Here is a 23,796-nt window from a genome sequence, read left to right on the forward strand (position 1 = left end):
CCTGCATGTATGCGACTCACTACAGATATGTAAAGGATTTTGAGTTGTCAAATATATAGAACACAATGACCACGTGTATACAGATCACCTTATGTATTTAAAAACACATGATTGTTAACCATTTTATGTCCGATTAACGTGGAGAAAGAACGTTAATTTGAAAATACATACTTCCATACGTTAGCACTTAGATCTACTACTTACCGGTTTACTTTTTATTATCACTGGATATTATCGTTAGTAACTATAATCATGAAAGTACTGTTTTTACCCTACACTAGATCACTTTTGACAGGATTACATAAGTCACTTAGTTTCATTCTTACATAACCCACTTACAAATTGAATCTCTCTTTACTCATTCGAAAATATTTGTCTACATGTTTCAGGATACCGGTATGATCTACTTTGGTTATCCGAAATGAGTAAATGTGTTGTTTACTTCGAAAGCTACTACTCATTAAATCTTTTGGTAGATCTGGCATAAACAATTTAGTAATTGCTTGATACCTGGAAGCACTGGACGGCCATTTCGTCCTATTGAGGGACTCCTCAGCAGTGCGCATCCACGACCCCTCCTCATGGGATTCGAACCCAGGGCCTATCAGTCTCAGTGGTCTAGTAGTTAGGCGCTCGCGCAACAAACTAATATTTGTTTCAACCCTTAACTTGCTAAGGTATGAAACATAATTCATATCGTTTTATCAATAGGTAATTTATCGCCACCAATCACTACTCATTATTTTTTTTAAGGAATAAATAAAACACTGTCAAATAATAATCACAATGTAGTGGCTCTCATAAGAGCCAATATTCGTTCTCTTTATACGTTATCAAGGATTAAATCGTGTAGACATCGGTTCATCTTTGATCCATTAATTGACAGGTAAATCATAATCATACTATCTCCACCAAAATTTTCTGACATAAAGAGTAACTTTGATTTTTAAATAAACCATCACAAACTCAAATGGTGGGCTGATAGTTCTGCTTTTTTGTGATCCATAGCAATTAAGATCTAGTGCTCGGTTTAGTGAGAGAACTCTCAGTTCAGGCATCTCGTCTCAGTGTTACAAGGAAATTCATTCAAATTTTTGGAACCAATATAAACGTAGTAGTCAGTGATCAACCATTCAAGCATGAAACATAATTTGTCAATTCAATTGAGTAAGAATTAACTGAAATGAATAAATTTAGAGTAGGTATGGATATGTTAGGAAAGTTGTCGATAGCTCCAAACATCATTGTTCTTCATACCGACGCAATGATTGGTTAGTTTATATCTTCACGAATAATAGTCGATTGTAAGTCTCTCGAATCTCTTTTTCTTTTCAAAACATACCATATTCAATTCAATTTCTTAATACTCTAAACAAAAGTCCTTCAGTCTGTCTATTTTTGTACTTTCGTCAGGTATTTGTATGTCTTTTGATCAATGTTAATCGTAGCTTCATAGTTTCCCATAAAACGTACCGCACATTCTCGGGGGAAAATCGAAGATACTTCAGTGATAAATTAATATGCTGCATTTTGTTGGGTTACTCAAAGCTACTGCTTATTTATCATTATCATTATCGTTTATTCACAATGATATTATGAGTATAAAGACAAAACGAAGTAGAACTTTTGATATTCACACTTAATCCATATATGTTATTTATCGTCTAACAGCAAATGAATTTTAGACGATTGAAGCACTGTACGTCAGGCTCTTGATGTGTATTCGGATGAATTATTTGTTACTTTTCTATGTAATACAGGAACAAGAAGTGATGTTTTCCGATCGATCAATATTATTACCAGTCATTTTACAAGGATCGCTGGTTTGTTATTATTAGAAGAAACAAAATAATTTACATAAAAAATGAATTTCAATAAATTGAATATTACACAGAAACCATGTTAGTCCATTACATTTGCTGGGCAGAAAATATTCTGTTGTAAATAAATATAGGGTATTACAGTTAAGTACGATTACAGGAAATCTTGTATATTAGATACACCATACAACAGCATGGGATTGTACCGAATACAATAACCCTCTAACTAAATTAAACAACTATGGTCAGGTTATACGAATAATTTAAGAAAGGCAGAAAATCAATGTATTGAATCACTTAACAAGTCATACTAATCGATGGGAGAAAACTGGAAGATGATCAAATGTTATGCTTTTTGGTTGTCTTCACTGAATTAGTTATTTTATTCGTTAAGATCTTCTTGTCTTTGTGGATAACACTGTAGTCGTTACCGACCGGTAGTGAAACTTTAAAGGCGATGTCTATTCCTAATTTAGGACTGGTTATGTGAATGTATATGCTTTAATAACCCGTACGAGATACCTTTTAAAATTTATTTGTATCGACGGTACAATCACTTTGTATTCCACTATTTCTGGATTATTTTGTTTATAGTCACCTTGTTAGTGGACTATGAGCTCCATAAATATAATGTTCCACAAATCCAATCATACAAATGTTTTACTCTCGAAAGTACTAGCAAAGCTTTATCTGCACTAAGAAACGTCTTCATATTATATAGTGTGGTTGAACAGTATGATTCATGAGATCAAAACCGGATATAAAAGTAAGGAATACTGAATCCTACATATATATATATATATATATATATATCGGACAATTTAAAAAGTTAGTGGAATATTACCATTGTGAAAAGAATTTTGAACACGAAGTCCTGGAGTATTCTCGTGATTTTCAAATCTATCATCATGACCCCAGTACTGTCTTAAACCTTGTCCACGATGAAAATTATTTTGAAAATGAACTCGCGAATGTCGCGTAAGGCCACGAGAATTTTTGGACAAGGCTTCCCGACCGTCATGTTCTACAAAAAATTAACACAATTAATTAGAAAATAAAATGAAATATTAGATTGGATATTCAGAAATCGAAGTCTACAAACAGTTGGAACTAATCAATAAACTATACTGTATTATATAACAGAAATAAGATTTACTTGTGCTATCGAACAGTGTAAAAAAAAAAAGTTGAAATCACAAGTTGATCTGAGCTAGACCGCAATTGAAAACCTGGAAGCACCGGGTGGCCGTTTCACCTCAGTATGGGACTCCTCAGCAGTGCGCATCCACAATCCCGCAGGCAGGACTCGAACCCAGGACCGTCAGTCTCGCGCGCGAACGCTTAACCTTTAGACCACCGAGACGGTATTCGGCGGTGTTAATGTCTAGGTTCAAATGATCCATGACCTTGCGCAACCATTGGTTGCATCGACTGGTGATTTCAACTGTGAAAATACTACAATCTCCACAAATCCCCAGTCCTGATTGTCAGATTCATCTGACCAATTAGCGATAGGTCTAAAAGAAAGCAAAAATTTATCAATGTCATTCAAGGAGACATCATTGGCGTCTATATTGCGTAGACTCCTATTGACATTGACAATGTAATGGAATGTAAAAGTTGCAATGTGAAGGACCTTTCTTAGATAATTACGTTCTCAGATCACATCAAATCCATAGTGAACTACAATTCTTAGACCGTTTTAGTTAAAAGGAACTTTAATGGAAATCAAAATTTATTCAACTAACGAATATTGGAACATTTTAATGGGTACATGGACTTCAACTTTGTACATTCATCCACTTCAAGATATCTCTGGTTCGAAAATTAAACAAAAAAGCCATCAAGATCAAAACCTCAGAAGATAAGCAACCGGAGAAAAATAACATACTAAATATCTTACAAATTAACGATTTCCCTAGGAATATAACTGATAAAAATAGCAGTCAAATGGGTTATTTTCAAAACTTTTTCTGTATTACGAGCACATACAGACCATAAGGTGAGTCCCTGAGAGACCATTTATAGAATAGAGTGAATTTAGAGATAAGATGGTCTTGGATAAAAAACGCTGTCAACCCTTATCGCAACTAAAATGATTGGCATCTCAAGCTGAGCCGCCAAAGCAATTATTACCCTACACTAGACACAAGCTTGACGTCGAAGTTTATTTTTAACTGATTTTGTTGAAATTATTTAATTTTTCAACGCTTGTCACGTATTTAACTTATCCAAATATACCAGTTTAAACAAATAAAGTCTACATATACATTAATTCAGAGAAAGAATTATCACAAGAACATTTATAATGTTATTCACTTACGAAATACAAAAAGAACATACCAGAATCTAAATTGTAAAATCCACGCTCTTTGATTGATTTCGAGGGAAAAACACTACGCTGCTGATCTAATGTCGACCGAAAAACTGTTGAACGATCCATACGTGATCCATTTAGTAAAGGTTGATTTAAAGAATGTTTTTCTATATCTATTCGACGGCTATCATTTACTTTATTACTATTATTACCGCGACCACGATTACGACTACCTAAAACGGATGGAGGTGGATTAGCCAGAAACAAGGCCCGATTTATTTCATACTGAGTCATCAAGTCACGATTATATTGCTCTTGGTCCTTATTTATGGAATGCATGCCATGTATAGAACGACGATTATTTTGATAATCAAATTCTAAAACAGTATAAAGTATAACGATCAGTCAGTATAAATCAAGTTCTGTAAACAAACTAATAATAACAGGCTTAGACTATGTGGGGAATCAATTGATTTATTACAGTTCAGTAATACCAACCAATTATCGAACGTAGTCGTTTTCAGAAATGTGGGGATTTATTCGGTGTCAATAGAACCTGTTGTAACAGGTCATTATCGCCAAAATAATTACAAGATAAATTATAAACTCTATGATGATCCATTACACCGTTTTTCGTAAACGTGAATAATTTGTATGTTGTTGAATATTTACAGAACTCAGCAAAAACTCCTTATGATGTAAACAAATTTCTTGACTGAAGCACACTTCCATGTGTTACACTACGTGACAAAGAAAATATTTGGGTAGTAGTATAATGTTCGTCAGCTTCATAATACTATGGTTTTCATAAGTACCCCTAAGGATGTAGCTGATTTTAAATAAATTTGTCATTACTCCAGAACTAGGTAGATAGATTAGCTAGTTAAAACGGCGTCATAACTGTCATTTTAAGCTGCAAACTTAAATTACTACTTATTAAATATTTCGCAACTGGCCGTTTTAAACACTTGAAGAATGTAATGATTGTATAAATAAATGTGGATTAGAGGAGAGCAGAGTAACAATTAACACTTCTAGCTCTACTTTTCAATGACGCTTATGGAGTTTCGTAAGTTCCCTACTCAAATTTCGCCATATAAAGGCTTAAATAGTACTGTGATTCAATCTAACTGGAAATTTCCTATATTTATAGGAATTCCATCAGTTTAAAGATGAAAAAGATCATTCAGAATCAGTTGATAGGTATATTATTGTCGCGACTCAAAAGGTAGGTCGCTATCAATGTTTTAGAACAGATACTAACACATATGGAGAACTCCACTATTGATGTAATCAGTAAGAAAACCGATCGTCCGTCAGCTATAGAGTGTAGCCGTGAACTGTACTATTAAAAGATTTTTAAATAAGAGTAAAGGTGAACAACACACAAACACTGTGATTTTCGTCAACTGACGTCTGTTAAGTACATCCTATATATCACACAATGTGAAGTGGCAATCTTACGTTGATTATCATATGTAAATGCATGAGTAGCCATTATCCACATAAACGTGTAACATTTACTACAGTAAAAAACTTTTCGGAAAGACTATTATACATATCGAAGCACAATTACTAACAATAAGAATACTTTTTCAACCAATCAGTCAATACGAGATGTAACAAGATCTCTAAACTAGCTAAGTCAAAAACAATCATCAAATCTCACGAACATAACTAGTGTAAAGTTTTGCTGTGTATACTAATATTTTCGAACTTAAAACAAGTTGGGGATATGATCAAACATCTTCGTATATGGACCTTGATTTACTTGACCTTTTGGGCTGTTGTCTCACAGGTTGTAGTCATGGGTTTCCTAAATACTACTGATTTTTGGAAGGTAGACATAATAACCACCACACCACCGTCACGGCAGTCAAGACGATGTAGAACAGTTTTGTGACAAACTGAAGTTCATCTCATAAAAATGTCCAGGAAAACACCTGATCATCCTGATGAGGGATCTACATACCAAGGTAAGGATAGATAACAGCGGGTACGGTCGTATAATGAGGCAACATGGACTGGGAGAAAGAAATGAGAATGGTGAGATTATATATCTATGTTTTTAACAGCATGATCATAGGTGGTATTATTCCAAACACACCCACAAAGTTGCAAGTTTCTCTGGACCACACCACAAAGAACCAGATCGATAAAGTTTGCATAGGTAAAAGATTTAGGAAGTCTCTTGAACACGTCAGAACAAAGCAACTGATGTAGCTTTGGATCATCAACTTATGGTGGATAAACTTAAGCTGAGACTAAAGAAGCATTGGGTACAGACGTCCTTCAAGATCTTAGCAAGTCCGGTGAGTCCAAAATACTTTTCAGCAACAAGTCTTGCGAGATCTATCCAAGAGAGGAAACCGCTATTGAAAAATGGAAAAGGGTTGAAGACGCAATAGCCTCAACATACGAAGTGCTGAAACTCAAGAAGCACCACCATAAACAACGGATTTTTATTGATGCCCTGACCAAGATTCAAGAAGGCGAGAATAAAAAGACAGTAATCAACAATAGCCGAATAAAAGCAGAGGAAGGAAACAGACAGGTTCAATATACAGCGGCAAACAAAGGAGTGAAGAGCATTAGAGCTGACAAGAGGAAATATGTGGAAGACCTAGCAATCACAGCGGAAAAAGCTACAACAGAAGGAAATATGAAACAACTATGCGATACAATGAAGAAGATAGCAGGGAAATATAGCAGACCAAAGCATGTAGTTAGAAATAACCAGTAACAAAGAAAATCAAGAGAAGCGAGAGAATTATGAAGAGCTCGTGAGTAGGCCAGCCTCACTGATCCCACTGAAAATCCAAACAACGCACACAAATCTCTTTATAGATGTCACCCCACCAGCAATATAGATAAACAAGATAATCAGACAAATCAAGAATGGCAAGATAGTAGGACCATATGTCGAACCAGACGAAGCACTGAAGTCAGTTGTAGAGGTAACTGCCGAGACATTCCACATCCTCTCCAGAAAGATTTGGGAGGAAGGATAAGTACCAACAGAAGAGAAAGAAGAACACCTCATTAAGGTAACGAAGAAAAATCTTAGTAGCTGTGAGAACGGCATAAACATCACACTATTACTAATACCAGGAAAGGTTATTAACGGTGTTGTCAAACCGAATGAAGGATTCAGTAGAAGCCCAGCTCCGAGATCAACAGGCTGGATTCTATAAGGACCGATCGTGTGCCAAATACATCGCGACACTAAGGATCATTGTTGAACAATCGGCTAAATGGAACTCATTATCATAAATGAACTTCCCTGATTACAAGAAAGTATTTGACATCATGCATGGGAGAACTTTTTGGAATCTTCTTTGACACTACAGAGTACCTGAAATCACCATCATATGGAATTCCTATAAGGGACTGCATCGCAGCTCAACCGTTCATTTCACATGAAGGCTGATGTCAGACAAGGCTGCTTATTCTACTTCCACTGTTGACTTGATTGTGAAGATTCTCACATCATAGGAGAATCATGGAGTACGATCGTCAGCTTGGATACAGCTGGACGATTTGTACTTTTCAGATGACCTATTCATGTTATCACACACACAACAACAAATACAGGCGAAGACGACCAGTATAGCAGCTGCTTTGCAGGGGTAGGCCTCAACATTAGCCAGGAAAGACAAGATACTGAAGTAAAATCACAGTGAATACCGACCTGTGCGCACTTGGTTCCTAAGCTCTGAAAGAGATGGAAGTCTTTACGTGGTTGAGCAACACCACTGACAAACGACGGGTCCTGGTGCAGAGGTGAAAACATGGATTGGTAAAGCAAAGGCAATATTCCCAAAGTTGAAGAACATCTGGAACTCAGAGTAACCCTCAGCCAACACCAAAGTCAGAACCTTCAACACAAACGTTAAGAGAATCATATTGTATGGAGTTAAAACTTAGAAAACCACGGCTACTAGAACAAGCCAATGTTAATAATTCATCTTCGTGTCGTATTTCCCACTTTGGAGGACCTTAAATGTTATTGGTTAGTTGTTGCTTTTAATATGCTACTCTGTAAAGTTTCCCAATGACATTTTTATGTTGTAAATATACACTTGAGTTGTACTTGTGGTTCGTTTGTGCTTCTGGCTGCTTGTGGAATACATTTCCCTCTTCTGAACCTGGACTTCTCTCCCTAGCTAGCGGGGCTGGGACACATCGGAATAGTTTATTTCGTCATTGTGTCACTGAGTCTTTGCTTCATTCGCAGATTAGGTGGACTCGTAATCTCTTCAACTATAGCAGTCATAAAATAACTATGTCGTATTCCAGTCTGTTAGTCAGCCATATTTTTATGGTTTCCTTAATTACGACCCAGCTACTCTTATTGCTTAGTATTCTTTGACACCACTTCACTCAACAAGTCCCAAAATCAGAACACGGTTGAACAAGAACGTTGTCAGTTGTAGCTGACTGACTGACTGAGAACGTAACTATATTTCAAATGACAAGGGTGGATGGAAGTAGGAGTCCCAATAAGTGATGTGTTAGTACACTTATAATTTTTACATAAGATTCCAGATTATCATAATATCCGCTAGCACGGAGTGGTTAGGAAATAGTCAATCAGAGTACCCTAAAACAGTCCTTCACGAAACATGCTTTAATTCAATCTATATCCTACTAACACATATGCAATGTAGAACCCGACACATATGTATAGGTTCAAGCTACCGTACCACATTACCACAGTGGATATTTTGTTTCCCGACTTTACTGCCTCGCAAACGTATATACTTGTTAGGGCTTTTAGGATTTTTCGGATACATTTTCTAGACTGGCTACCAAACTTCTGTTCCTTCGGTGGAGCCTTGAGAACAACGCCAAAATTGTTAAACCTCCTAGCTATTAGCATCACGACGATACAGGCCGTTGTCATTTAACCCTAATTCTATTGCAATATATATAGAAGTATTGTGAAATCGAAGCATGAAACGTTTAACCCATAAACAGATCAAATGACCGATATAATTATGATCGATAGACTATTACAACATAAATGATAATATTAATAATACTTTTAAACAAACCAAAATTAGAAAGACTATATACATCAATGATTTAATATCAATCAATAATTAACTTGGTAACAAACCAAAAGTAAGTATACTATTCGTTTTTACAAAGTTTGAAAAAATCATTAAAAAGGTTCGGCATATAATTAAATAAGCACGAAGTGAATAATATTTTAAATATGAGAAATAAATCACATTTCAAGCATTTATTGTCCTAGCTAAGATAGTGACTCCTAGTATAATCAGGTTGTTTACGTAAACACAATGAGGTTCACATAAATAATTCAATTGTGTCAAACAACATGGTGAGCAAGGTTACGAAATGTGCGTGGAGGAGAATACTGATCTAATCTCAACTCAGATGGTACTTACTAATTTACCCACGGTCAAATGAAATATAAATCTCACAGACACCATGAGATTTTGGGCTGAACAAAAACACAGGACGCTTTGAAAAATTACTTTTGAACATTATATGCGCGTGGTTATGAAGTTATATGGTTTACAATTAAATGTCAAATATTATACAAGAAATTTATAGCTTCACACTTAACAACCAAACAAATAAATGCGAATAAAACCAATCTTGATAATGTATTTTTCAAAAGGTAATTTAAATGATGAATACTTCGTCAACCACCTCATAAAAGATTAAAGTAACAAGTAAACGTAATTTAATTACTTAGAGTGGCGAAAAGACATCTACAAATTAATACAGATTATTTCCTCTTACCCAGATCTTCTGTGAGGTTTTTTGTGGTGTGTAGCAAACATAAACAATAGCCTCGATCTCTTAAACCAATGTGATGTGATGTGTGAGAGTTGAGAATGTTATATCTCCAAAATACAGCTTATAGCAAATCAATCTGAGGTAATTTTGTCCAGCCAACTTCTCAGTGGATTTTCGTCATATTAATTTATTCAGAGTTAATTATATTTATCAACTTTCAGTTGTTACTATTTGTTTGATTTTCAGTGAATTTTCCCTTGTATTGATCAATTCACCGATTTTTAGTTCAATGAAAACTACTCAGTTTGGTAAAATTCTGTAATTAGTAATTATTGAATTAATATATTACTGAATTAACTTGAATGTAATCAATTCTTCTGCGATTGCTATCAAGAAAGCCTCCATACAAACTGAACTTTTTACTCTAGTTTATAGACAGGGAAGAAGAGTATAAAGTAGTCTCATTCACCATACCGAAGCCGACGTTGCGAAGTATCATCCAAATGCACGAAATTTTTAGGAAGAAAAGAGAGTTGAAACGAATATTCAGAATATATGGTGTGTTCTGTGAACTAGATGGGTTAATTTTGAGTCTCACTGTCGCTAAGGACGAAATAGTTTGAACCTGTTTTATGTAGAAGTCTGCTTCTTAATTATTTTGCAAACGCTAATCAGAATGTTTTAATAACCTCGCTAAGCGGGTATTATAGTTCTTATTATGTCAATTTGATTACCCCCTACAATACCATCAAAATTTATCTAGTAAGTCGACATACCATGGAAGAACTATCCTACCCATTGGAACAATAAAAATAAACTGGTATGTAAAATATCTCGTAAGTCGGTATGATGATTTTAAAATCTCTTAGAACCAAAGTTCCTCATAAAGCCAACACTACTCGATTCAATACAAACTGAAAGGTATAATAATGAAGACAAACAAACGCAACAACACCTATAAAATAGTTCACTTGTGTATTGGTTGTTTGAATCTTCTCATTGATCAGTCCCTTATCGGCATATGTGCATCCTATGCGGATCGCCTCAATATTGCGCCCTGGATACCACTTTTAGCCACCATCCACCTACAAGACAGGTCCCACTACTTGTAATGAACAACGTATTAGAAACGTGTCAGCCTTACCAACGCTTACATGGGTTTCGAATAATAATAATAAAGTTATGCCACTATCTAATAAATCAACGTACATAGACGATATTGCGGAATGAGATTTTAAAAACATCAACGAACTTCTACAAGTGTGACACTCAAGTCATTTTTCGATCGATGTACATCGAAATAGATCTATTTTATTAACCCGTATGATAAGCGTGAAGGAATTATATGGTTAGAGGATAATCGAAGACAAAGTGGAAATACAATAACAAGTGAAGGTAACAACCTAAGACGACAATCACTTATACACAAGATCATTAGAACAGTAATGATCGCATCTGGAATAATAAGAAAGTTCGCTTCTAAATGAAGCAAGTATGGTGATATAACGGGATGGATTATAATACAATACTGGGAGCGGATCGACAATAGGAACATATGAAACAACTATGACTGCTACCCCCCTCCCACTAGAACTTTTTACCTTAATGAGTCTTATGAATAAAAACGTGACTTTCAAGATTAATAGGTAGGTAATGTAGTATTGTATCTACACCTAAAACGCTTAACATTTTAACCCAAACAAGTATTTCAATGGACCAACAATAACTGCCAAAATACGTTGGCTTCTGAAATACTTATTTGCTGTTTAAATTCCATCTAATATCGAACAAAGAAAAATAGAATATACGCAAAACTCCGCAGGCTACAACGGTCAAGGTTAGTAGCATGGGCAGATAGAAATGCGCTTTTGTTTAATGTGTGAAGGGTTTTGATTGAACAGACATTTTTTCTGAACAAATGAAACTGTACATAAAGAAACACAAACAAACACGTAAATAGCTCACAACAAACAGAAAGAATTAAATGAATGAGGCTCGGGTAGATTTAAACTGACTCACTACCAGAGTAATTCTGTAAATCTACCTTGAAACCAGAAATCGGGTCACCTGACCATATGGTTAGGGTTAAAGATTCACATGAAAATTCCACATGAATCTCAAGACCTCAGGAAAAAGAAAACAGAAAAAATGATGAAAAGTTCCGACAAACACCTTCAGTAATCGCAAAGATATGTTTGACAAAATTGGATGATATAATAAAAAAGAATGACCTCAACTCTTTGTAATAATGTTTTTAAGCATGGTAATATCTTCACAACATAATTTAACAAGAGCCAGTATGTTTTAAAAGTTGACTGTTTATAAAAAACACAAAGAGCAGTAGTCACTGGTTACTTATTGTAAAAGTCAATCGTTTGTTCTTAAAAGGAAATCGTGAGCAGCGGAGCATACGAATAATTACAATCACTTTGATAGACTTGGATATATTACCAAATTCAAAGCCCTAAAAAACAGTTCAAGTGAAGTGATATTATATATCTACCACTTTTTACAGTCCTAAACTAGTAGTGAGGCTTGCCCAGAATCACCACACTTTTCATCTTTCTGGGAAGGAGTTGGAGTACGTAACGGCGATGATCTACTAATTGAAGTGCCCAAGCTTTAGTATATAGAAGACATCCTCTGATATTGGATAGTATCACACAGGGATTTAGTTACCAACCGCCGTTCGTATGTAGTGTGTTCCGACTGTCATAGAAATGAAGAGAACCAAATGACTAACTAAACCCGATTATCACTGGTTTTGGAAAGCCGCCACTAATTTGTGGTAATTGTGTGCATGAAAATACTGAAATGAACAACGTGTTTGAGGATAGTGAAAAGCATTATAATAAATGTTATCATCTTAAGACACTAAATTCTATGACTTGGACAAGTATTACGCATGAAGTTAAAGCCGCTTCCACAGTGAGAACCGATTTATGTTAAGACTGGGTGGTAAAACAGACGACAAAGTTGGTTTATAATATAATAATAACAAAATGATATTATTAAAAAAAAGAGTCAAGCATAAAGAATGGATTAACACAATTGTAATCCCATACCGTAAAGGTATTTCAGAAGAGATCAGAAGGATTCTAACTCTTCAAAATATAAGAGTATTCTTTCGAACAAACAATACTCTAAAATCAAAACTAGTAAGAATCAAAGATCCAATACACAAGGATGAACAACAGAATTGTGTTTATGAAATCAAATGTAATGACTATAATGCAACGTATGTAGGTGAAACATCAAGGCAACTGAATGTAAGGGTGAAGGGACACAAACAGTGCTTAAAGCACATTCCTAAATCCTCAGATGATGTAAAAAAGCTTGAGAACAAATCAGCGATAGCATTACCCTCGATTGAATTGGGTCATACAGTTGATTTCAATGGCGCAAGAATCATTCAAAAAGGATTTAATTCTTACAAAGAACGACTAACAGCCGAAACCCTACATATATGGGCTAATTCAAACAGTATTAATAGGAGAGATGGAATACAACTAGCTGTCCCATGGCAACTAATAATTAATAAGTAAACCTGAACTCCTTATTCCATTTGATCAGTCTTTATCATATTAACTAATCAACAGTTTCAAATCAGTTATCTTATCTGAATATGTTAAACAATTGACTGGAACATTAAAATAACACTAACTTTCAATTACAAATACATTCCTCTTTAAATTCGGTCTTTTATCTTGTTTATTTATCTTCATTTAATGCATGCTGTGACATTTTGATTCATTTCATATATAAAATGATATATGTTCTGAATATACACAAACCGAAGACAATATATAGTTGAATGAAATTTCTTCTCACATCACTTACGTATACACACACGTATACACACATATGAAACAACTATGACTGCTACCCCCCTCCCACTAGAACTTTTTACCTTAATGAGTCTTATGAATAAAAACGTGACTTTCAAGATTAATAGGTAGGTAATGTAGTATTGTATCTACACCTAAAACGCTTAACATTTTAACCCAAACAAGTATTTCAATGGACCAACAATAACTGCCAAAATACGTTGGCTTCTGAAATACTTATTTGCTGTTTAAATTCCATCTAATATCGAACAAAGAAAAATAGAATATACGCAAAACTCCGCAGGCTACAACGGTCAAGGTTAGTAGCATGGGCAGATAGAAATGCGCTTTTGTTTAATGTGTGAAGGGTTTTGATTGAACAGACATTTTTTCTGAACAAATGAAACTGTACATAAAGAAACACAAACAAACACGTAAATAGCTCACAACAAACAGAAAGAATTAAATGAATGAGGCTCGGGTAGATTTAAACTGACTCACTACCAGAGTAATTCTGTAAATCTACCTTGAAACCAGAAATCGGGTCACCTGACCATATGGTTAGGGTTAAAGATTCACATGAAAATTCCACATGAATCTCAAGACCTCAGGAAAAAGAAAACAGAAAAAATGATGAAAAGTTCCGACAAACACCTTCAGTAATCGCAAAGATATGTTTGACAAAATTGGATGATATAATAAAAAAGAATGACCTCAACTCTTTGTAATAATGTTTTTAAGCATGGTAATATCTTCACAACATAATTTAACAAGAGCCAGTATGTTTTAAAAAGTTGACTGTTTATAAAAAAACACAAAGAGCAGTAGTCACTGGTTACTTATTGTAAAAGTCAATCGTTTGTTCTTAAAAGGAAATCGTGAGCAGCGGAGCATACGAATAATTACAATCACTTTGATAGACTTGGATATATTACCAAATTCAAAGCCCTAAAAAACAGTTCAAGTGAAGTGATATTATATATCTACCACTTTTTACAGTCCTAAACTAGTAGTGAGGCTTGCCCAGAATCACCACACTTTTCATCTTTCTGGGAAGGAGTTGGAGTACGTAACGGCGATGATCTACTAATTGAAGTGCCCAAGCTTTAGTATATAGAAGACATCCTCTGATATTGGATAGTATCACACAGGGATTTAGTTACCAACCGCCGTTCGTATGTAGTGTGTTCCGACTGTCATAGAAATGAAGAGAACCAAATGACTAACTAAACCCGATTATCACTGGTTTTGGAAAGCCGCCACTAATTTGTGGTAATTGTGTGCATGAAAATACTGAAATGAACAACGTGTTTGAGGATAGTGAAAAGCATTATAATAAATGTTATCATCTTAAGACACTAAATTCTATGACTTGGACAAGTATTACGCATGAAGTTAAAGCCGCTTCCACAGTGAGAACCGATTTATGTTAAGACTGGGTGGTAAAACAGACGACAAAGTTGGTTTATAATATAATAATAACAAAATGATATTATTAAAAAAAAGAGTCAAGCATAAAGAATGGATTAACACAATTGTAATCCTATACCGTAAAGGTATTTCAGAAGAGATCAGAAGGATTCTAACTCTTCAAAATATAAGAGTATTCTTTCGAACAAACAATACTCTAAAATCAAAACTAGTAAGAATCAAAGATCCAATACACAAGGATGAACAACAGAATTGTGTTTATGAAATCAAATGTAATGACTATAATGCAACGTATGTAGGTGAAACATCAAGGCAACTGAATGTAAGGGTGAAGGGACACAAACAGTGCTTAAAGCACATTCCTAAATCCTCAGATGATGTAAAAAAGCTTGAGAACAAATCAGCGATAGCATTACCCTCGATTGAATTGGGTCATACAGTTGATTTCAATGGCGCAAGAATCATTCAAAAAGGATTTAATTCTTACAAAGAACGACTAACAGCCGAAACCCTACATATATGGGCTAATTCAAACAGTATTAATAGGAGAGATGGAATACAACTAGCTGTCCCATGGCAACTAATAATTAATAAGTAAACCTGAACTCCTTATTCCATTTGATCAGTCTTTATCATATTAACTAATCAACAGTTTCAAATCAGTTATCTTATCTGAATATGTTAAACAATTGACTGGAACATTAAAATAACACTAACTTTCAATTACAAATACATTCCTCTTTAAATTCGGTCTTTTATCTTGTTTATTTATCTTCATTTAATGCATGCTGTGACATTTTGATTCATTTCATATATAAAATGATATATGTTCTGAATATACACAAACCGAAGACAATATATAGTTGAATGAAATTTCTTCTCACATCACTTACGTATACACACAGTTTGTTATCTTAACACTTTTCGTTTCACACCACATATCTCTTACACACTAATGTAAATACATACTTTAACATTGTTAACGTTGATTGGATAACTTATTCAGTATACAGTAAACCAGAGAACTATGTACCTAGTTATATTCGATAATTTTGTTGTTTAATTATATTTTCCTTGAAAAAGCTTGGACCAGATTGCCAGGAGAAACGTTGGATTTACCTAGAATTCATTCGCTGAGATTCTACAAATATATATTCGTCCTCTTTAATGACTCAGATTAACTCGGCACCCAAATATTGTGAAACTATTCGTTCAAATTTAGACGAAAGTTCTTATTTAGTGAACATATATATTGTGACAATTGGAAATGCTACAATTATATAGACTAAAGAAGGTTACTTGAGTTCTAGACTCACCTAATAAAGGAGTTAGGCAATCACACTAATGAGTTGTGATATTACAACCATTTGTGTGACAAAGTAAACTGGGTAAAAATACACTGAATGACAATTATAGACCTAAAACAATTTTGTGTGTAATTAATAGTGATTCTAAACAGTCTGTGAGATTTACATTATGTCTGGTTCTAAAAGCTTGCACTTTTTTATCCTGACATCAATCTATTTAATATCATGAAGTCATATAGATCTCAATTACCCACCTGATTTATTAATTAGTGGACGCCTGTTAGCAGATCCGTAACTGACTTGAGTATGAGAATCCAGGGGAGTTGCGACAAAAGTGGCATCATTTCCATAGTTTCTATTCAGCTGAGGTCCTCTATAAAAGAAGTAAAATCTTTTATTAGTTTAGCTATCTTGAGTAATAAATATAGCCATCATTTGATACAAACAACTTACAAACTAAAATGTAACTTTACTTAAGCTAAATATTGACTCATGTGACCCGTCTAATAAGTATGGGCACCCAGTTTCAACCACCACACCATTTGAGGATAACTGATACCACGTGGCTGTTCAAACTAACGTATACAATAAGGGGCTTTCACCTAGGACTTACTGGTAGAACACCAATTATCTGAACCAATATACCCAAATGCATTGGTACAGCCGAAGGAGAGGAGAGTTCGCTCTCCCTCTCGAAATGCTCTCATATGGCTACGCGTATAAAGCCACTATCATGGAAGTATTACTCACTGCCTTCTCGTGGCAAGGGTGTTGTTTACATAATCGAGAGGACGAAAAGCAAATGTCTGGTGCTTTAACCGAGTTAGTGGAAACAGAGGGTTCACCTAGGGGAGTTGGAAAACCCTGATTCCGAACCAATGGTGCACAAAGGCTCCAGGATCCTGAAGGAACAAACGGCGTATGAACCAATTATTGGTCACCGGCTACCATGGAACTGCATCTACCGACGTTGCTCCATTGCCATGTGGATCAGACCTTTAGGTTGAAGGCTCCGAGTGTGGCCGCCTAAGAAAACTACCTGCTTCGATCTGGGAACCTGGGTAGTATCACAGCCCTCACAAATACCAATAATAACTGCTAATGGCCTTATTGTTATTGTGTGGCACGTGTGCATTTGGTGCCCCCTCGTAACAATGTTTATGTTCAAATAAATATAAATAAATACCTGAACCACTAACTTATTGCGTGTCCCAAATTACTTTAAGTATTATAATTATTCATTTATTTGCATATAAATATTGGTACAAGAGGGCACCAAATATATATGCGCCACACAAAACAATCAGAATTCGAACAGAAAAAAAGAAGGTAAGGAGCGTAAAAAAAGAACAATAACGAACAGATTAGTGTAAGGTAGTGTTATAATAATATTATAATAACAACAGTAATAATGAGGGAAACGGAAAGGTACAATCAGAAGAAATCTTTCAGTTAAGGAAGATACAACCACTTTTTTTGTGAAGAAAGTAAAAGAAGGTTACAGCAGGATCACCACTGGCTTATATTCTAAGCCATATATGATAACGTCTCTAGCCACTGTGTTGCACCATCTCTCGGACCCCAACCAGGAAATCGTGAAAGACCGACAGAAGCCAGTCCTTTGCAGCTTTCTTTCATACCACGACACCACGTCATACACTGACCACCTCTCCGCTTCTTCCAACCAGTCCCAGCGTTGGCAAATAATGCACGACGTGGAATTCTCTGGGACAACATTCGTAGAACATGTCCAAACCACCGAAGTCGGTGTTTCAAGATGGTGACATCAATTGCATTATCATCTCTGTGCCCGAACACACGATGTCGAACCTCTGCATTACTAAAACTAACATGCTCAAGGTCGAGTTGTTTTCCAGGCAACAGATCTACACCGCCACTACTTACATCCATCACAGCTGTTTCCAGAATGTCATCGATGGCAAAGTTGAAGAGGAATGGTGAGATTGGGCAACCCTGTCTAACCCCACTGCTCGAATAGAACAATGGAGAGAGGTGGTTGTATGCCCTCACTCTGCCTGAGGTGTTTGTGTATAGGGCTTTTAGGATGTTAATAAACTTCTTAGGCACACCCTTCTTCAATAGACAATCCCAGAGAACAGTCCTATCCAACGAATCGAAGGCAGCCCTGATGTCAAGAAACACTACGATTGTTGGCCTTTGATAACTATGACGGTGTTCTAACATTTGGTGGAGGGTGAAGATATGATCAATACATCCTCGAATAGAACGAAACCCAGCCTGCTCCTCGCGAGTCAATCTTTTCGGGTTTTGAACAGTCTACGAAGTATGACGGGAGCCAATAGCTTGGACGCAATCGGAAGTAGAAGTTGCAACCAGCTTGCTAACATCAATCCGTTGGTGGCGGTCACTTCGTTGGCCACTGAAAAGTAAGGTAAGATTAGCGAAGACCATGGCATGATCAGAGTCCAGATAGGTACTCCAAAAGGAGCGGCAGTCTTGCACACAACCATGCCAGCGGTAGCTGATCGCGATGTGATCAATCTGAGTCCAGGCTTGGGATGCAGAGGGAGGACGCCAGGTGGCACATCGGCGATGACTGTGCCGAAAGTTAATGCTAGCCAGAAACAGGTTGTGGTCTGTGCACAGTTGCAGTAGACGGTCTCCGTTATCTGACCTGCGACCAACGAGTCCCCATCGGCCACCTAAACGACTCTCTTCTGTGCCTAGACGCCCGACCTGAACATTCAAGTCTCCGGCTATTACTACAATATCGCACAATAACGCACTTTCTGGAGAACAGATAACTGGTGGTAAAACTCATCCTTGATTGCATCCGAGCTGCAATCTGTCGGGGCATAGGCGGAGATGACGAAAAGACATCGTTTCTCACGCCGATTTCTTCTCACTTTGATGGAACTTTCTAATCTAACAGCACATAACCGACTGTTAATGGAGATCCAATCGATTAGTGGTGCCTCAGCTCTAGCGCTTAGTGCGACACCAACGCTAGCAAGACCAAACGAAGATGCCACAGGGTCCCCGGATAAGCGCAGGTAAGACAAGCTTTTTGAAGTGACAGATGGAGAGCGGATTTGTAGTACTTCACCAGAGTCTTGAATACGGGTCTCGGATGGACAGCAGACATCGATATCAAGACTTTTCAAAGACATAGCCAGCCCTATCTGTTGTCCAACCTGCATAAGTGTGCGAACATTGAAAGCAGCCATTCTTGTTCGACTTTGTGGTCGACGTACTTCTAGAGATAACACTCTTCTCATCTAAATTTATAGGGGTTGAACTTTTACCGGGATGTTCACTTGTTGACTTAGAATATGCTGATGACATAGTTTTATTTGGCGAAGACGCTGACAAAATGCAGAGTCTTCTGACCACTCTAAGCAACAATGCAAGCATGTTCGGGATGCGATTCTCCCCCTCGAAATGCAAAATGTTGCTTCAGGATTGGGTAGCATCGACACCCGAACTAATAATAGGGAGTGAAGTAATTGAGCGTGTCGATCGCTTCACTTATCTTGGAAGTCTCATCAGCCCTTGTGGTCTGGTGTGTGACGAAATCTCAGCACGGATACAGAAGGCTCGACTAGCTTTTACCAACTTGCGTCATTTATGGCGTAGGCGAGATATCCGTCTATCAACCAAAGGACGGGTTTACTGCGCAGCAGTTCGTCCCGTCCTACTTTATGGCAGTGAAACATGGCCGGTAAGAGTAGAGGATATCCGTAGGTTACTAGTATTTGATCATAGGTGTCTTCGAAATATTGCTCGTATATCCTGGGACCATCGAGTAAGTAATGCAGTTGTTAGGAAACGGGTACTAGGTAAGGATGGCAAATCAATTGATGACGTAGTGAAACTTCATCAGTTGAGATGGCTTGGACACATGTTACGTATGCCCAACGACCGACTGTCTCGATGTGCGATGTTCAGTGGTATAGGAGTAGGTTGGAAGAAAGCAAGGGGCGGCCAGACCAAAACATGGCACAAGTCCATGAAGTCACTGACAAGTGGACTGAGTCATGTTGGTAGGTGTAGACTACATGGTTGGGGACCGCGAGATGATAGCAACCGATGGTTAGAGACCCTGAATGACATGGCTCAAAATCGTTTGCAATGGCGCAGGTGCATACACTCTTTGTGTTCTCCCAAATTTTGATCTCCTTATTTCTCCTTGTCTCGTTTTTTTCTTCTCTCAAATTTAGTTCACTGTATTATACTCCTTGAATAACATCTCCAAACACTAATCTTCCCGATTACTGCTTATACTCTTATTACCTCTACCACTACGGGATTTGAATCGACCGCTGCATCTCTATGCTAATGTGGTGTGGCAACTCGAACTGATGTACGTATGTACGAAGTTGTACGTTGTTACTGACTGACTGACTGACTGAGTTTGAATGGCGCACGTGGTTTCAGAAAAACTGCTTCAGTACTCATATTCAGTGGAAACATACAATTTTCAACCGGACAGTGACTCGAGAACGTTTAGATACAGTCGAATTTCCACCAAAGACGAGCCGCTGTATAAGTATAAAAGAGAGTGAATAATGTGGATAATAATAATAATAATAATAATAATAACAACAATAATAATAATAATAATAGTAATGATAATAATTTGAATCATTTGATTGTTTTTCGAAGCGAGAAAAGTAGTTTCCATAGATATAGAGAGTTCATCATTTGCGTGTGGACTGTGATACTGCCCGGGTGCCCAGACCGAAGCAGGTGGCTTTCTTAGGGGGCCACACCCCGAGCCTTTGACCTAAAGGTCTAACCCACAAGGCAGTGGGGCATCGTAAGGAGATGCAATCCCATGGTAGCCGGTTACCAACGATTGGTTCATACGCCATTTGTTCCCGCAGGATACTGGAGCCCATGTGCACCATTGGTTTGGGATCCGGTTAAAGCGCCGGACATTCGCTTAAAACCACAATTAACAACATAACTACAAGTGTTCTAGCTCAATGATGTTTTTGCATAAGTGAATTAGTAGAAACAATCACATATTTGTGACGTTTCATGTCAATTCAGTATAGAGGCTACGATTCACCTACAAAAACCTACCAGTAAATACAATGTTGAAAGCAAGTAACTTGTACTGAAATAATAAATCAATCTAAAAGAAGAGACATCTCACTTGTGGGCTGAAGTAACTGCCTGACGATGCATTTTGTGACCACTAGTTTCTCTTAATCCTGAGCCTGAAGCAGAATATGCCACTTTGCTACCGGTAGGTCTTGGTCTGTCTGAACACGCATAATCATTAGCGAAAGTAATTCGTAAGTCTTGATTTTGTTTGCAGGCTACTACTCGAATAGTATCTGCTATATTAGAATCCAGATTTGATCTAAAACTGCGACGTTCATTGTGCATGACAAGGTTTTTCGAAAACGTTACTAGAGCTAGATGAATTTGTCAACTGGTCAAAAGTAATGAACAGAATCCAGGAAAACTTTCAGACGAAAGCAGCAGGAATCTGTAGAAAAAAACATTTTCAAAAGTAAGAACACTAATAAGAACTATGAATGAACTACGAGCATAAAAATAACAAGAAAGTCGCCCCACCCCAAACAGAGAACATGAAAGCGATAGTTATCGCAATGAGCAGTCGTAAACAGAATCTCTTTAGTAAGGGCCAGTCGAAATCAAGCGGGGACCAGGTTTTACCTAAAAGGATTGAGTATGGGTATTGATAATCCAGGTTTGACTGAACATGTTTGAGACAATGTATATCCAGTTTTCAAGGTTAAGTCACAATTCCTACAGATTATAAGCTCTTCGAGAACCAAACACTAGTTGTTGGAGTAGGATTGAACAGCAGATTCCAGTAAAAACAAGCAAATCCATCTGTCAGTATGTACACAGAGTACTTGACACCACCTAGTCTATTGTACAAAATACTAATGTATACAAACACAACTAGCAAGCGAACAATCAGAAAAGCTGAGAAAAGGATAGGCTACTATCTCAACCACAGGTGAGAACTCCGAGTCGTATACCGAAGTTAGCTAGTACTCTGGCCGAGTAACTGCGGGCCGGAAGTTGTTAGACTTGTCAGAAACAATGTTCACACGTTGGCAGTCTTCAGAAAGAGGATAGGCATAGAAGTCGCACTCCCATACCTTGTTTATTAAACATATGATAAATTATAACAAGCATTCTGTGGCTACAGTAATATTAACTGTAAATAAAACTTGTGCTCAATTCCCTAAATGTTGTCCGGCTTTAGATTATTTAAAACGGTTCAAAAGATACAACAGCACGCACGATTCCCAATTTTCGTAAAAAACTCCAGAACTTTTCGACAGAACGAGGACCGTTGAGCCTATCATCTGCCACGTTATTTAGTGGTTTAATCTCTATATGCACACCCACAGATCATAACATTTGAACCCATATTTATTAATCAGTCACCTATGATATCCTTGCAATTTCTACTGTGCCAGAGTGAAAATTTTTCACAAGACCCATGCTATTCACTATACTAGATGTAATTCTAGATACCTAATAACTATCCGACCCTGCTTACCCAAAATACTACATATGCCGAAATCACGCCAAGAACTTCCGGTTCGAACCGATCAACATTTGTTCAAGGTCCCACTTTGACCCTAAAAAACAAACATAGCCTGCCTCCATTGCATAGAAGAGGAATTAACAGACAAGCTCTAGGCAAATATAATTTTGTGGACACAAGTAGAAGTTCGCAGGTGATATTAAGTTAAGCTTTGTATTTAAATTGTACAGAGACCTTAAACAGCAATAGTCTTCACACTTTAGTAGTGGGATAGGGGTCAAAGACCAATGTTAATCCTTGAAATTCGTCGTACAACCAAGAGTCAATCTCGCTTTGGATGTGTCAGTAGAATTTGTTGATATTATGTGTTCTGGCAGTGGCATTTTTTCTTGATGAGTTAATTTTATCGTTTTGAAAGTAAATTACGCATCAAAACTACTTTTTTCCCTTCAACCGACTTTATTTAATTTGAAGTATTCTCCAGAAGGATTTTTTTCCAAAGTAGTTTGTCATCGTTAACTTTAAGTGCATTGGTTCTTTGTATTTGTTTGTACTTCGGTTCTAACATTTTGCAGTTTTCCACTTTTTGTGTTTGTCAGTTTCTCTTGCCTATGGGTTTCTTTAGAAAACCTCTGATTGACTGCTGGACAGTGCAAAAAAGTAGTTGCCATCTCCGAGGCTGCTGATACCCTGTGGAAAGTGTCATGCAGTGAGGTGAGTGCAGAGGATGGTACCATGAAGTTCACACGAACCTAACGCCTGTTGCTTCTAAACGGTTTAGTAAACATATTTGTGTGTT

General features: G+C 36.8%; 1 protein-coding gene across 2 annotated transcripts in view; it reads right to left on the reverse strand.

Moving 5' to 3' along the window:
• The window catches only part of MS3_00004169 (uncharacterized protein), a 46,801-nt gene extending 23,590 nt beyond the window's left edge, over positions 1–23,211 (reverse strand). For both annotated transcript variants that reach the window (XM_051212068.1, XM_051212069.1), the window contains exons 1-5: positions 23,010–23,211; positions 21,618–21,956; positions 16,729–16,847; positions 4,164–4,514; positions 2,665–2,844 (exon numbers count right to left, since the gene is read on the reverse strand). In XM_051212068.1, the coding sequence (XP_051072207.1) occupies positions 2,665–2,844; positions 4,164–4,514; positions 16,729–16,847; positions 21,618–21,853 (886 nt within the window). In that variant the 5' untranslated portion in view covers positions 21,854–21,956; positions 23,010–23,211. The remainder of the gene's footprint in view (positions 1–2,664; positions 2,845–4,163; positions 4,515–16,728; positions 16,848–21,617; positions 21,957–23,009) is intronic.
• Between the last annotated feature and the right edge of the window lie 585 nt (positions 23,212–23,796).

Source organism: Schistosoma haematobium, chromosome ZW, assembly GCF_000699445.3.
Source record: "Schistosoma haematobium chromosome ZW, whole genome shotgun sequence".
NCBI lineage: Eukaryota > Metazoa > Platyhelminthes > Trematoda > Strigeidida > Schistosomatidae > Schistosoma > Schistosoma haematobium.